The 14,549-nt window shown below is 37.7% G+C and overlaps 1 protein-coding gene across 1 annotated transcript in view; it reads left to right on the forward strand.

Moving 5' to 3' along the window:
* The window catches only part of LOC129092389 (LIM domain-binding protein 3-like), a 35,504-nt gene that overhangs the window by 12,420 nt on the left and 8,535 nt on the right, over positions 1-14,549 (forward strand). The window contains 4 exon segments of the mRNA XM_054600329.1: positions 117-138; positions 141-267; positions 4,442-4,524; positions 10,398-10,596. Of these exon segments, the coding sequence (XP_054456304.1) occupies positions 117-138; positions 141-267; positions 4,442-4,524; positions 10,398-10,596 (431 nt within the window).

The following is a 14,549-nucleotide window of genomic DNA, read 5'->3' on the forward strand; positions in this document are numbered from 1 at the left end:
GAAGATGACGTAAAGAAAGGAAATGTTTCCATCATGCTATCCCATCATGTGTCTGATAATATTAGATTCTCAGAGCAAACATGGGATCTTAATGTCTTGTCTTTGTTTTTGGACAGATCACTCTGGGCAGCAAAGCGGCCGGGGTAGCCTGGTCCAGGGTGATGTCATCGTTGCCATAGACGGCGTCGGCACTGACGGGATGACTCACCTGGAGGCCCAGAACAAGATAAAAATGGCTAACTACAGCCTGGCGCTCACCATGACCAAGTAAGAGCAGAAACTAATGACTGACCCTAAATGTTTTTCTTTTCTTCTCTGTACAAGAAATAATTCCAGTTACTTCATTGACACGACAAGACATAGTTCCAATTACTGCATTGAAACGACAATAAATAGTTTGTATAAATTGATATTATTCCCCTGTATTTATAAACAAATGTAATATTAATTAAATTAGCTGATTAGATTAGTTAACCTCTGTGTCATCAGCATAGAAAGAGATGCTGTGTCTCCTGATGAAACCACCGAGTTATAATTAATAATTAAAAAGTAGTGGCCCTAAAATTGTACCTTGAGGAACCCCAAAATTGTTTTGTGATATGATTATTGATCATTTGTCGAAATAAAGAAAGATAAGAGTTGAACCAATTTAAAAAAAAATAAAAAATCTTTACTTTACTTTACTTGGTTACATTCCACTACTGGTCTAATATTATACTACTATTGGAGGATTATAGATGGATAGATAGTTCTGAGGTTGCTGGGTGTCTTAAATGCTTTAGGGTAAACAAAAGTAAAGGTGGCTGCTACAGATGTTGAACATCAGGCTGTTCTGGTGTCACTCAGGACCAAAATAGAGTGAAATCATCCTTCTGGTAACCTGAAGGTGTCTTACAGAGGAGATCTGATAAGCTCGGTGAGGAAATGAATGTTGGTCCCTCTGGGTGATGAAGATAAGACGTTTGACTGAGGATGAGGAGCCTTTTCTCATCATTTTTTCATGTCACTCGTGTTGTTTTCATGATTGTAAAGTGCACATTGAGGTCTGTGGTGGACTGCAGGACACAAAGGTCAGGAAATAGAGGTGAAGATTTGACACACAAGTATAACAGAAGCAGTTTGACACTTATTGACCCTTCGCACTCCCTCCTCTGATGAAATGTGTCACACAGAAAACATACAATGCACAGAATAATATAAAGTACAATGAATTTTCATTTCAGGGTCACTGTGTGGGTTTTTATCTTTCAAGCAACACAAAATGACCTTTATAAATCTGTGATTGTCAGTCAGTTGGATCTGTGAAATACTTGATCTGAGATTTCTGGCCTCAATTTCAGAACTCATACCAGCAAGTCGTCTCAAATAAATGACAAGATATGCTGTTTCTTGCTGTCTCACATCTCTTATTTTAAAGAATATGATCGTTTTATGATCTAATGCCTGTACTTTTTCAAACAAAAGATTTATATTAGCATTCTGTTACAATGCACATTGACACGAGTACCGCGTGTGATAAACCAAAGGATAAAGTGTTCCTTTATGTGTTGAGAAATTCTCCTAAATCTTAAGATAAAAAATATATATTTTTTATCTTAAGATGTCCTTCTTTCAACCTTTTCTTCCATTTACTGAGTTAAATTGACTTGAATTGTCCAGTGCAGAGGACATCATGTAACATGAACTCTTTGCAATCACAGTAACATTTTCTCTGACATCTGACATCTGACCCTCGACCTCCTGCTTACATGTAGCTGAAGGTCTTTCTTTTTTCTTTTATTATGGTTCTGGCACCAATTACATATACGGATGACCCTGATGAAGGCTACAAGCTGAAAGGGGTGGTCTAACAATACATTTGTTCTATATACTTCAAGTTTCGCAACAGTTAAGACCTCTTCAGACTTTTTCTTCTCCATGCACCTGGTGGAAAATGGCAAGAAAAAGATTCAGGAATTAACAAAGGGAAACACAAAAATCAGATGCTGCTCTTTCATGAATGTGGCTGAAAATGATCAAAATGAGAACCACTGTTGGAGTCAACAACACTTCTTAAAGCTGAGAGAGTAAAGAGGTTTGGAGCCCAGTCCCACTTAGGATTCAACAATTACATTTATGTCCAGTTCTGAATATGTACACAACAACATTTTTCATAGTTTTTGAACTACCTACGTACACAACACAAAAACAGCCAGAGTCACATGCGTACAAACAAACGGGACAAACACACCACCAGGCCGACATAAATTACATTCAAATTAATAGGGTATGATGTAGGCAGTTCCAATGTTTTTAATTAGCCAGAGCAGTGTTTTCTCAAACTTTTTTTCTGGGGACCCACTTTTGTAAAGAAAATCCATCACGACCCAATTCACAATATGCCTCATCTATAAATTGTGAGGAGAGATATTGTTCGGAAATAAACATTCCTGAGCATCTCTACTGACATTTAATTATCACCTTATATTATCTAGACTAGGTAATCCAGCCGTTTCCAATAGATAAACGTTTGTGAATGACAACATTGTTTTCTGCATTTGTTATTGAAAACATATACACATTCAATATTTTATTAATGGGACAAAATAAACGCATTTGGGCAGAGTAAACATGCTCTCATTATTTATCTCTCTTCTGTAAAACAACGTAGGAAGAATGTACGTTGGCCTTTCATATTAGATTCAATGTTATAATTAGGGGACAATTATTAAACAATACAAACATTCAAGCTCCCTCATGTGGCCAAAAACTGTACTGCATATATAAATATTATAAAAGACTATGGAAGAAATTCTGCAAATTTGTTGGCCCACTGTATTAAAATCTCCTGCAACCCACCTGTGGGTCCTGGCCTAGTCTTTAGGAATGACTGAGCTAGAACGCGCTAGAAGAACGCACTAGAAGAACGCACTAGAAGAACGCACTAGAAGAACGCACTAGAAGAACGCACTAGAACGCAGTCCGGTTGCCATATCTTAATAAATCCCTCAACATTGTTATGAAGAGTTTAGGTCAGCCTTTCCAGAGGGAGTATTCTCAGTATCTCCTCATACAATTGTTCAGTGCAGGGATGTCCTTGGATGTTTGAGAATAGTCTTTCTTGTTATAACAAAATAATTCCAACCAGTTTATTGTTATTGTTGTTCTTGCACCGTCAATTTAAGCTGCCAAAATACACTGAAGAGGTGATAGCTCCCAGTCATGTTTACCAAGGTAACCACCTCATCTTTCATTTCTATCCTAACATGTTTTGTATCTTTTCACACACTCCAAAACGTGTATGGAAGCACACACATGTGCCAATTTTCTGCATTGCATTTAACACATTTAGGAGAGCTTTTAAAAAAGCTAGCTCTTCAAAAATGGTATATTGTACAATAAAGTATTTCAGCGCCGAATTGTACGTTTGTTTTCTATACCAGATATCTTCTTCTAGCCGTCATTCTCTGCTTGCTTTCTCTCAGCGTCCTTCTGTTGATCAGTAAACAGAGCGTTTCCATCACAGTGACCCACATACTGAAGGATAAAATCAAATGCCTGCAAACTGATCTCTTAATGCACCCTGATTTACATTTACACAACGCAATCCTCTGAGTTTCAAACGTTGGTTGTTTGTACTTGGGAGATGATTCGGTCAAGCAAAGAAACAAAGATTACCTTTATTGTTTTCCATCTTAAATTGCAACGTGAAATGTATTATTTCATAGCATGAAAATTTGTAAAAGTGGTTATGTTAATTATGAACTAGTTCCGGGAGAAAATACTTAAAAAGAGCACTCATATTGTTTCTGTTTTGTTATTCATTATACACTCAGAGCTCCTGCTTTATTAGAAAATACAAATTAATGTCTTGTTAACAACCCTGTGATTTCTTAAAATCTTTCAGATGGGTTTGTATTTTGACTTTGCCCTGCAGCAAAATGTCAACACAATAACAGCTGTTGTTTTGTTTGTTTGTTTCTGCCTGTTGGCTTCTATTGTATCACATTTCTGAAAAAATACAAACTATATGACACAATGTTGTGCCATCGGTAGTACTTGGAGAAAAAATGTGCAAAAAAAATCACAGAAAAATGTAAAGAAAAAAGATCCTCTTACGTTTTATGAAATTTTAGAGGGTTTGTCGTTGCAAGTCAGAGGTCTGAAATCATGTCAGATTGAGTTAAAAATGTTTCACACACACATTCAGTATTTAGAGCTCACGTCTGAACAGTTTTTTTAATGGTTTTAGAGATTTCTTTGGGTGACTGGTGGGAATTCAAACTTACGATTGCAGTATTTAGAAATATCTTACATTTGTTTGTTGAAAAATGCTTAATTAATTTGTGCTTTTGTTTACAATGTTGATATGAATGGTGATGACACAGCAAAAAAAATCACACGAACAAAGCAGTATCTCACATGTGGATCATCACATCTGTTTTTCTTTTTCTTCCTGCAGGTCCAAGCGTTCCGCTCAGATGCAGACACCGAGAATCGACGCCTTTATCCCTCACCAACAGGTAACTTTACCCATAATGCATTTCTGCTGCTGCACATAGCTGCACAGTAGATGCCTGCTGTACCCAATGTGCCCTGGATACTGTGGTGAAACTGATCACCTGCTATCTGGTATTGATCACAATATTATAGCATACAATTTTAATTTCAGTCAAGGCAGAAATTCATCCTAAATACACAACATAATTGTACAATCATAATTAGAAAACTGATGCGGAAATCCAGTCAGTCAGTACTGTAGTTCAAATATAAACACATCACATATCTTTCATGTTTTGATTGTCTATATTTTTGGTATGTTTATTAACTTCTTAACTTTTGATTTAAATCTGTATTTGTTTGTAAGCCAGCTAGAGTTTTGTCAGCACATGTATAGATTTTTTTTTTCTCTCTCTGTAATCATCTATGGTGACTCCATAATCTCAGTTTCAGCTACACTAGTCCAACATAATGTGTTGTCACCTCCTCGTGGCTGCAGGAAGACAAACATGCACTTCATTAATGATGTCTCAAAAAATACCAAAAGACAAATCCACCTAAAACAAAACACACTACTGTTCTACTAGAAACCTCTCAAAAGCCACTGGATGAACCCTGAAGATGTTCGGTTGTGAAAATAAAATGATCAATATCTTGAATCACAGAAAATCTGGAAAGTGATATCTTTATATATATATATATATATAGTATATAGATAGATAGATAGATAGATAGATAGATAGATAGATAGATAGATAGATAGATAGATAGATAGATAGATAGATAGATAGATAGATTCCAGCTTTAGGTATCAACTGATAAAACTAGAATGCAGAAAGATATTATAATAGTCATTCATATTATGATATGATTATAGTATCAAAAATAAAATGTAAAAAAACAAATAATATATATCCTGATTTTGTAATTGTAAAAAAAAAATATGATGCAGAAATGTGACAGTTTTACTGTCACATTCCTATAATAAAACCTTTTTAAAACATATACATTATCATCTATCTATAAAACATATTGATCATTTATTGATAGATGTTGCCCAACATTCTCTGCTCCCTCCCCGCCCCGTCTCCTCCCACCTCCTGCTCCACCTGAAACCTCAGTCAGTGCAGGTCAACGGCCGCCTGTCGGCCTGCAGCGCCTCCTCGGGGCCTGCAGAGGCAGACTCTCCCGGGAGGGGGTCGGGGGCGGTCAGCCCCGCTAAGAGGAAGCAGTATAACACACCGATCGGCCTGTACTCAGAGGAGACTCTGAGGGAGATGGCGGCCATTCAGGCGGGTCGCCCTGCTGGGTAGGTAGAGACGAAGAGGAGGGATAAACATGGCAGGAGTTTGTTCTCGGAGGCAGAGCTGCTGATAGAGGAGGGAAGGTGGAGCTAAAGAACTTTGTACCTTTTCACTTTTTTTCAAGATAAACAGCCCCATCACTGTTCACTTCAGTACAACAGCAAGTGAACGCATGACCATTCATACTGCCACAACATTTAGCATTGATTCAGACTGTTGTAAGTTAAGTTCAGTCTTTACAAGTATTGCATGTTAACAGCTCAGCAGCCTGTTATTTACGACAAATTGTGAAAATTATTATTTCTTTGAATTTTTAAGGAGGAAGTAAAGCGCGTTGAGGTTTTTACATTTGCATTTTTGTACGGATTAAACAAACAGGACACCACATGTTAATTAATGAGCTTTCGGGCCCTTTCCCGCCTGCCTCGTTTGATATGGACTTTGTGACTTTTCAGTTTGATCCAAACCAAAATTACAGTTATGAAACCTCCCTAAAGAACCAAACAGCCAGACCTTGGTCCAGAAATGGAGGCGGCCTCAGTCAGGATCAAACTGAAACATGGTTTTGTCCAATTAAAGGAAGTTCCAACAGGCTGAAAAAAGCCATTAGTATATTTATTTTAAACACAGTTTATTCTTTATGTTTATGTTTCTCTGGTTCTTTGGCTTTTTTCTGAACCTGAACCAGCAGCTCCTCCTCCTGAGATCTCTGCTACCTTTTAGCAGCATTATCCTGCCGTGTTGACCAACACGTCACGCCTGAGACTCTGTAGTAGAAATATCCCACTCTGATTAGAGATTAATAACTGAATGATTTAAACCTAAACTCTGTTCTGCTGACCTTTAACCCCAAGAAGAAGGAGAAAAGTGGGATCACCAGGACATTCAGGGTTTTAAAAGTCGCCCAAAAACTAAACATGAACCTGCACCTTCTTAAAACTGATGAATGATTACAAATCAGATATGAAAATGCTCATAGTGCGCTGAGATAGAGGAGAAAGAACACTCACAGCACCGTTAAGAATATCAAAATATACAAAATATAATCAACAAATTAATTAGGATGTATTATTATAGATTACATTAAGCAGCAGTAAATTAAATAATTCAATTGGCTCCACCTTAACCAGCTGCAACATTAAAGTGATGAGAAAATAAATGCATTCATAATTATAATCCAATAATATATATTATACTGAAATGAGTGATTGTGAACAATTAATACTTGTACTTTTAGTACTTCAAGTATATTATTTATGCTAAAACTTTTGTACTTTTACTTGTAACTGTGTTTACACTGTTAATTATTAGAGAGCTGTCAAGGGAAATGTGTGACTGTTACCATAACTATTCATAATCATAGCCAAACAAACACTCACACACACTCACACACACACACACACACACACACACACACACACACACACACACACACACACACACACACACACACACACACACACACACACACCATTACCCAGCATGCCTTTGGTGTTTCCTCAGTTTACAGTGTGATTCGGTTACTATGTCACTGAAGAGGTCAACACCTGTTTGTTCCTCTGGCTGCTGTTAAAGGTCAGGGAACCTTCTGGACACACACACACACACACACACACACACACACACACACACACACACACACACACACACACACACTCACACTCACACTCACACTCACACACTGTCTGGCTGCCCTTGTCTTACTTACTCCAAAATTGCTGTATGACACAGTCAGTATCTTCATAAACACAGAAGTCTCATGGACACGAAAAAAACAAAACTGAGCATTTCCTAAAATGTCAAACTGTCCCTCTAAAGGTACAGTGTTAAGCATTTAGGGGGAACTATTTGCAGAAAAGAATATTAATAAGTATGCTTTCTTTAGTGTATTTTCACCACCATGTTTCTACAGTAGCACAGAATGAACAAACACTGGCTCTAGACAGGGATGTCTGTCACGTTTTCATGTCGGCCATTGTAGTTTTCCTACACACTTGGCAAACCAGAGAAGTTTCAGTTTGTTGCAATCTGCAAACAAATAATCAGCCTATTTATTCATCCATCCATCCATTCAAAGGTATAAATACATCAAGTATATTTTTCACTGTTGAAAATGCAAATACAAGCAGTGAGACTTAGCTGTTTTTATCACCCTTCTTTGTGAACACAACTAAGTACACAAATACACCACTCTTACAGTAATTAATATGGAAATGTGAAAAAAAGGCTTTCTACTTTTATTTGAGCGCGCGCAGAACTCCAATGCTTCTTCATTGCTATTTATACAGAATAAAAGCAATGTATTGATGCAAGATGTGGAACCTTATCCTCAAGCTTTCTTCAAACCCACATTAGTGATAATTAGAACGTAAGAAGTGTTGTGTTCACTGTCATCACGTCAAGTCTGCGAGGGGATAAGATGCGCTGTTTGACGGGACTGAAGATCACATTTTAAAGAATGTTGGTATTAACAATTTATACAATGTTCACGTAAAATATCAGTAAACGTATACATCCAAATGAAGAAAAGAAGTCTTAAGAAATAAATATTATGGCTTATAAATCGGTTGGGAGAAGGCTGGTTGTTCTTCTTTTACTGTTATTATTGTTATTGCTTATTTTATTCTGCACCCCAAGTGGACTCTGTGGAAGATGTTTCCCCTCTCTGTCTCTTAATTAAAAATCTCCCTTCACTCACAGATCTGACAGCTCTGCAGCCACGAGAGTAGAGCGAGGACATTGGGTTCATCTCTGACCTCTGACCTTTATTTCTTTCCTCTCTGTAGCAGAAGTTCTCCTGCTGTTATAACCCACAAAACAAACATGTGACCGTGTTTTCTAATGACTTCATCTTCTCTTTCCTCTGTCTCTTGGCTGTCGGTCAAACAAGATTTTCCCCCCAGCTCCTCCAAAGTTAGTATCCTCTGCTGCTGAGTGCATCTTGTGTCGTTTGGTCCTTTTAAGGCATGGTTTGGCTCTGTGGGTGTCTTTGTGTTCCCTGTTGGGATGAAATGCTGCCTGTGGCCTTTTTTTAATCATCAGTACATCATTGTCCAAAAATAGACAACTGGGTTTAATTACTATATCCAAATAAAAACAAATGGTGCAAATAGTTTGTTGCCTCTATTCTCCAAATTAAGGCTGCGTTTCCCATGAGCCCCAGATGTTTCCCTCTCCTCTTATAGAACATTGCTCTCTACTTGCTTCATGCCTAAACGGATCCAGTGTCGGGAAATATCGGGTCAGTTTGCAGAGGATGTTAACAGCCTCTGCAAACTGAATAAATTACAGAATAAAAGAATGAAAAAGGAGAGCTGAGAGAGAAGATTAAACCTGGCATTCACATCTCCACACAGCTGAACAATCACAGCGTTAAGTGTCCGTGATTGTCAGATTCTGGAAGTTAGAAATGGTCGTCTGATGTTTGACAGATATGAGGAGGAGGTACCAGAGTTGGGGTTCCCTCAAAAAAAATCAATAATGTGTATGTGCATCATCATGGTTTGCTGTGTGTTTCAGACTGAAAAGTTGTTGTTTATTACCAAAAGAGTGATGGCTTCTTTAAACTAAGGAGACAAATGAGTCTTCAGCTAATTAATAGTAGCAGTGAGTTAATTAGCTGTCAGAATCTCCCTCTGGGTTGTTGTGGATATTTTATCGTCCCTCTGGTGTTTGTGGTGTGCTGATTGACTCTGCATGCATCCTCAGACACAGTCATATATTCAAAAAAATCGGTGTGTGTGTGTGTATGATTGATTAAATCCCTGCTGTATGTTACGTCTCTTTGGCATTTAAATAAAGGTCACAGTTTGACACATTTTTCTGAGGTTCCTGTTGAACAGTTTGAACATGCATGAGGCTTGATTGATGCGAAGGTTCAGATAAAATCAGATTTATAATCTCTAACTGAATGTGTGCTTTGTTGGTTTGATGCTTTTTCCTGCTTGTTTCTGTAGCCGTTAAGGACTTAAAGTTGATCAATGACAGACAATGAGGAAATGTCCATAAATCGGATTAATGGACTTTCTAAAGGTTTAATATGTTATGTTGTAAATATTTTCAAGCTTTAGTTATAACAGTAACCACAAAGACAATGCGAAGCTGCTGAAAGTAACACAAGAGGGAGTTTAAAATAGAAACTAGTTGTTTAAGCTGCTGTGTAAATCTACTGTAACCAGAGCCAGTGCAGAAGTTATCTGCATGGTGAGATTAGAGAAGGTGCATTCTTATATAAACAGTAAATTGAAAAGAAAGCCTTGATTAGTTCAGTTTCTTTCAAGTATTGGAACAACCAGTTTGTGAATACGTTCCATAATTAGTAGGATTGTTATGCAATGCACCATGAAATATGAAAGTTTGAGATTTGTTGTGGATAGGCTCATACAGAAAGATGGATGTTGGATTGAGCTGTTTCTGAGGAACGAGAGCAGACTTCTGTTGAAAGCATTTCATTGTTGCATCAGATGAGATTTGACGGTGTGTTTGCTGTGAGCATGGCTGGATGTTTCTTCTAATTAACACAAACTCCGTCAGCTACATCGCCCTCCTTCCCTCACAAACTTCCCTCTTTCCTTTTCCCTGCACCTATCCGTCCTCCTCCGTCCTCCCTCGCCCCTCCTGCCAACAACAGCGCCGGCTTCAACCCCGCCGCCCCCCCGCCGCCCCCCACCAATAAGCACATAGAGGTGAACGCCCCTGGTGGCAGGGGCAACATCATCCACGCCCAGTACAACACGCCCATCGGCATGTACTCGCAGGACGCCATCATGGACGTCATCCAGGGGCAGACGCAGGGGAAGGGGCACGACGGCGGGTAAGAACACCTCCCCTTCCTCGTCATCCTCCTCCTCCTCCAATGTTTTCCTTTTTATCCCCTTGGTTTGCTCCTCACCATCACTCCATGTACTCCTCTTCCTCACCAAAGTTCCATCTTTCTTCCTTTGCCTCCTTGTACTTCTTCCTATACTTCAAGCTTTTCCTACTTTCTCATCTTCCTCTTCAAAATTACAATCATACACTGCCATTTTTCCTAGAAATAATTGCCAAATAATGAGGTATTCTGCAAAACACATAATTTATAGTTAATTTAAAGAAATTTTGAATTACAATTTTTATTCAAAGTACTTTGTTTAGTTTTAAGTGACAAGATCATCTTCCTCCTCTCTTAACGCAAAAATTATGTTTAAACACTACTTATTTACAAATACGTCACACTTTCATCATTCTTAGAATATTAAACATATTCCAGTCAGTAGTTGTGTTTTCCTTAAAAAACATATTTGGCAAAACAAATTAGTTTAGTATATTAGTATATATTAAAGTCACTTCAGGATTTACTCCTTTTTTCCTTCTTGTATTCCCTCCTCTTCATCACCCCTTTCTCAGTCTGTCTTCATATTTATTCTTCCTTTTAAGATGATGGATATTAACGTAGTCCATCCCAAACACTCTCCTGTCCTTGCCCAGTCCTCTCCTCCTCTTCCTCCTTCCTTTTAGCCCACATTAGTTCTGACTGTTTTGCCTTGATGATTTATGGTTTGAAAGAAGAAAACAGTGATTGTGCAAGTGTTGCTGCAGTTTACTGGTTGATGTGATCATTGGAGGTTTTAAAGCAGTTTGTTTTGTGGTGCGTTCATAGCTGCTGGCGCTGCTGTTTGTGTTCATGTGGTGAATGTGTGATTTGAAGAAATGAATGCATTCGGTCACTAACAGAGTCTCTGAGCAGCCGCACATTCACATCTCATTCAGATTCAGGATTACAAAATCAAATGTTAGTAATAACCTCAAACATTACCTTTAATGAGATTTTCTAGAAGCACTTCCAGATTAAATCTGTGGTTAATTCAGTGTTTGGACTACATTTGATTAATTGCTGCATCATATACATATATATTAAATTAATTTAAAGAATCTGCAATACAACATCATTCTCTGTCATATTGGAAATTCATTTTATAAAAGAACAGAGAAAAGGAAGTGAACACAAGCCAGTTTATGTCTCATAATAATAATCAACAGTGTAATCAATATTTTGAATACAGCTTATATTCAACTAAGAAGACACTAGAATTTAAGACCAGCCTAAATTAAGAAAGTAAATCTCCAAATTGTTATAAGGAGGTTTATTTTTTTTTATCTCTGCAGCATTACAGTGATTCATCTGTTGTTGTTGTTGTTGTTGTTGTTGTTGTTGTTGTTGTTGTTTGTTGTGGCAATCATGGAGAGAAATACCACTGTGTGTTCTTCTTCCTCTTCTCACACTACCAATCAATTATCCATCCTGCTGGAAAAAATTGCATTAGGAGATGTGCATGAAAAATTGCTCTCTTTTTCTCCCCTGAGAGACAAAACACTGAAATTGCTCCGGACATCTACACACATTTTTCATTCCTCATGCTCTACTTTTACACCCGGCTTGAATTGAAATGTTAGTCTTAACAAAACCATTCAGCTGTAGAGAGGACGAGCTTCACTGGAAAACCAGTGACACTCCCGTTTGTTACAATCATCCTCCGCCTCCTCATCATCGTCTCTCCAGTCATCAAACTATCAGCTACTGAGGATTGTAATACAAAACTAAACAGACCAAAAAACACTTTGAATTAGAATAAAAAAACGGAAAGTAGTTAAACTGGTGTTATTGGTCACAAACTGAATGTTCTGAACCCCTTTTCTCCTTCTTTTAGTGGTTTATCTGTTCATTTTGTGTCTAACAAACAAACATCTAATCCTGAAACACATTACAGAATGTTGTGTTTTCTCATATTTTGCTCTTCCTCTCATTTGCATCCACTGCCTCCATTTTCATCTTTACTTTCATTTTCATGCAAAATCAAATCAATACCAGCTCTTTTACCTTTTCTTTTTCTTTTGTCATTTCATGCTAGATCAATATTTTGCTTCTTTTGTTTAAATCTTAAAAAACGCTACAGTTTTAAGTGAAAAGACTGCAGGACGTCCAAAACTTTACCCCCTTTCCACCCAAAATATAAACACGCTCCTTTAAAGTCCATTCAAGCTTTAGTGTCTTGGTATTGACTTGGTTTGGTGTCGGGGGGGGTTGCAGTACTCTCCCAGTTAGAGATGGTCTTGTAGACAGCGACTCCCCGGTCTATCAGGCCGTCCAGAGTGCAGAGAAGGACCAGGACCTGGGCGAATGGGGGCGCCGCAGCTGTGCAGTCAACATGCAGTCCAAGACCTTCCGGGTCCTGGCCCACATGACGGGCACAGAGTCCTGTAAGTTTCCTGTTTCATTAAATTTAAGTGTAAACGCTCATATAAATGTACCCCACCGTTGAAAAGTTTGAATCAGCTGTTGATAATAATGTTTTCCTTCAATAATAATTATTTTAAGAAGATAAAAACAGTATAATCCAGACACTATGTAAATAATACATTATTATATTATTTATACATTGTAAATAGATTTGGCCCCAAAAGAAGAAGAATTGTATCATTCAAACTTTAATTCAGTCAATGTCCCCACAGTGTTGTCCATTTTTCTTATGGCCCTCTGCAGTTTACTCAGCGGTTAGACTGGGACTACAGATGAAAAATAGCCTCTTGGCTAGCTTTGGCGCATTTAAGGAAATGTTTTATTAATGTGCACTGTCCCTACCAAATAAACCAAAAAAAATAAATAAATAAGAGATTTAAACTGTGGTTTCTATTTCTATTGTGAAGTTTGAAGAAGATCTTTGTTAAAGCTTTTCTAGGTATTATTCTGCTTTTGATACTGAAATCTACACACATTCTGGCGGCCCTTTACCAACAACTTGTGATTTATTCTATTCTTATTATACTTTAGTTTAGAGGGCTCCTTGTACAAAACAAACCCTTCATACGAAATAAAATCTATTTGTAATGATAACTTTCAACCACCTAAAAGCATAAAGAAGAGTATTCCTATCAGGCAATGTAACAAATCGAGCTGTAGTGGCAGAGGATTACAAAACTTTCCAACGGTAGTGTATGTAAATTAAAAATGTTTCAATCCAAGTCAGATGACTTATTCTTTTTAATTTGTGTTTTTATTTAAGTTTACTTACCTGTCTCACTAGTATGTTAACTTTAAACTGAGGATGCTCACTGACGTCTTCTCTCCTTTTTGTTTTCTGTCTGTTATAGCGCCAGGGGAGGAGGAGGATGATGAGGAGGCTCTGAGGAGGAGCAGGTAGGCAGCAGAGCTCCATTAGACAGCTGCTGACCCCCCGGCTGCTCACCTGTACACTCTGCCCCGCCCCCGAACACCTCGCCCCGCCCCTCACCTCTTCTCACTGCCCCTAAAGGTCCCCTCTGTCTTAAATGATCCTGTACATTCAGGTAAACTCCTCTTGGCCAGGTTTTAGACTCTTATTCTGAAATACAGCAGCGGTGGAGAGTACATTCACTTAGGTACTTTACTGAAGTATTGAAGTTTTCTGCTACTTTATACTTCTACCCCACTACTATCTAAGAGGGAACATTTGTACTTGATACTACAATCACTACATATATATGACAGCTTGATTATTTAGAATTTACACATAAAACCTTTAATGAGTAAATAAAATAAAACAAATGTTTTATTTAATATTCAGCATATTTCTTTATTCTTAAATGTGATTAAATAAATTTACCGAAATTAAATCTTTATTTTCCTAATCTTAAACCACCTGTAGAAAATGTTTCATCACTGAAAATAAGCTGACATTTGGAGTCAACATTAACAAATCATGCAATGATTCAGCTGGTTGCAGGTTGGAGATTTGTTATGACAGCAGATTC

This window comes from Anoplopoma fimbria, chromosome 6 (genome assembly GCF_027596085.1).
Source record: "Anoplopoma fimbria isolate UVic2021 breed Golden Eagle Sablefish chromosome 6, Afim_UVic_2022, whole genome shotgun sequence".
In the NCBI taxonomy this organism is placed as follows: Eukaryota; Metazoa; Chordata; class Actinopteri; order Perciformes; family Anoplopomatidae; genus Anoplopoma; species Anoplopoma fimbria.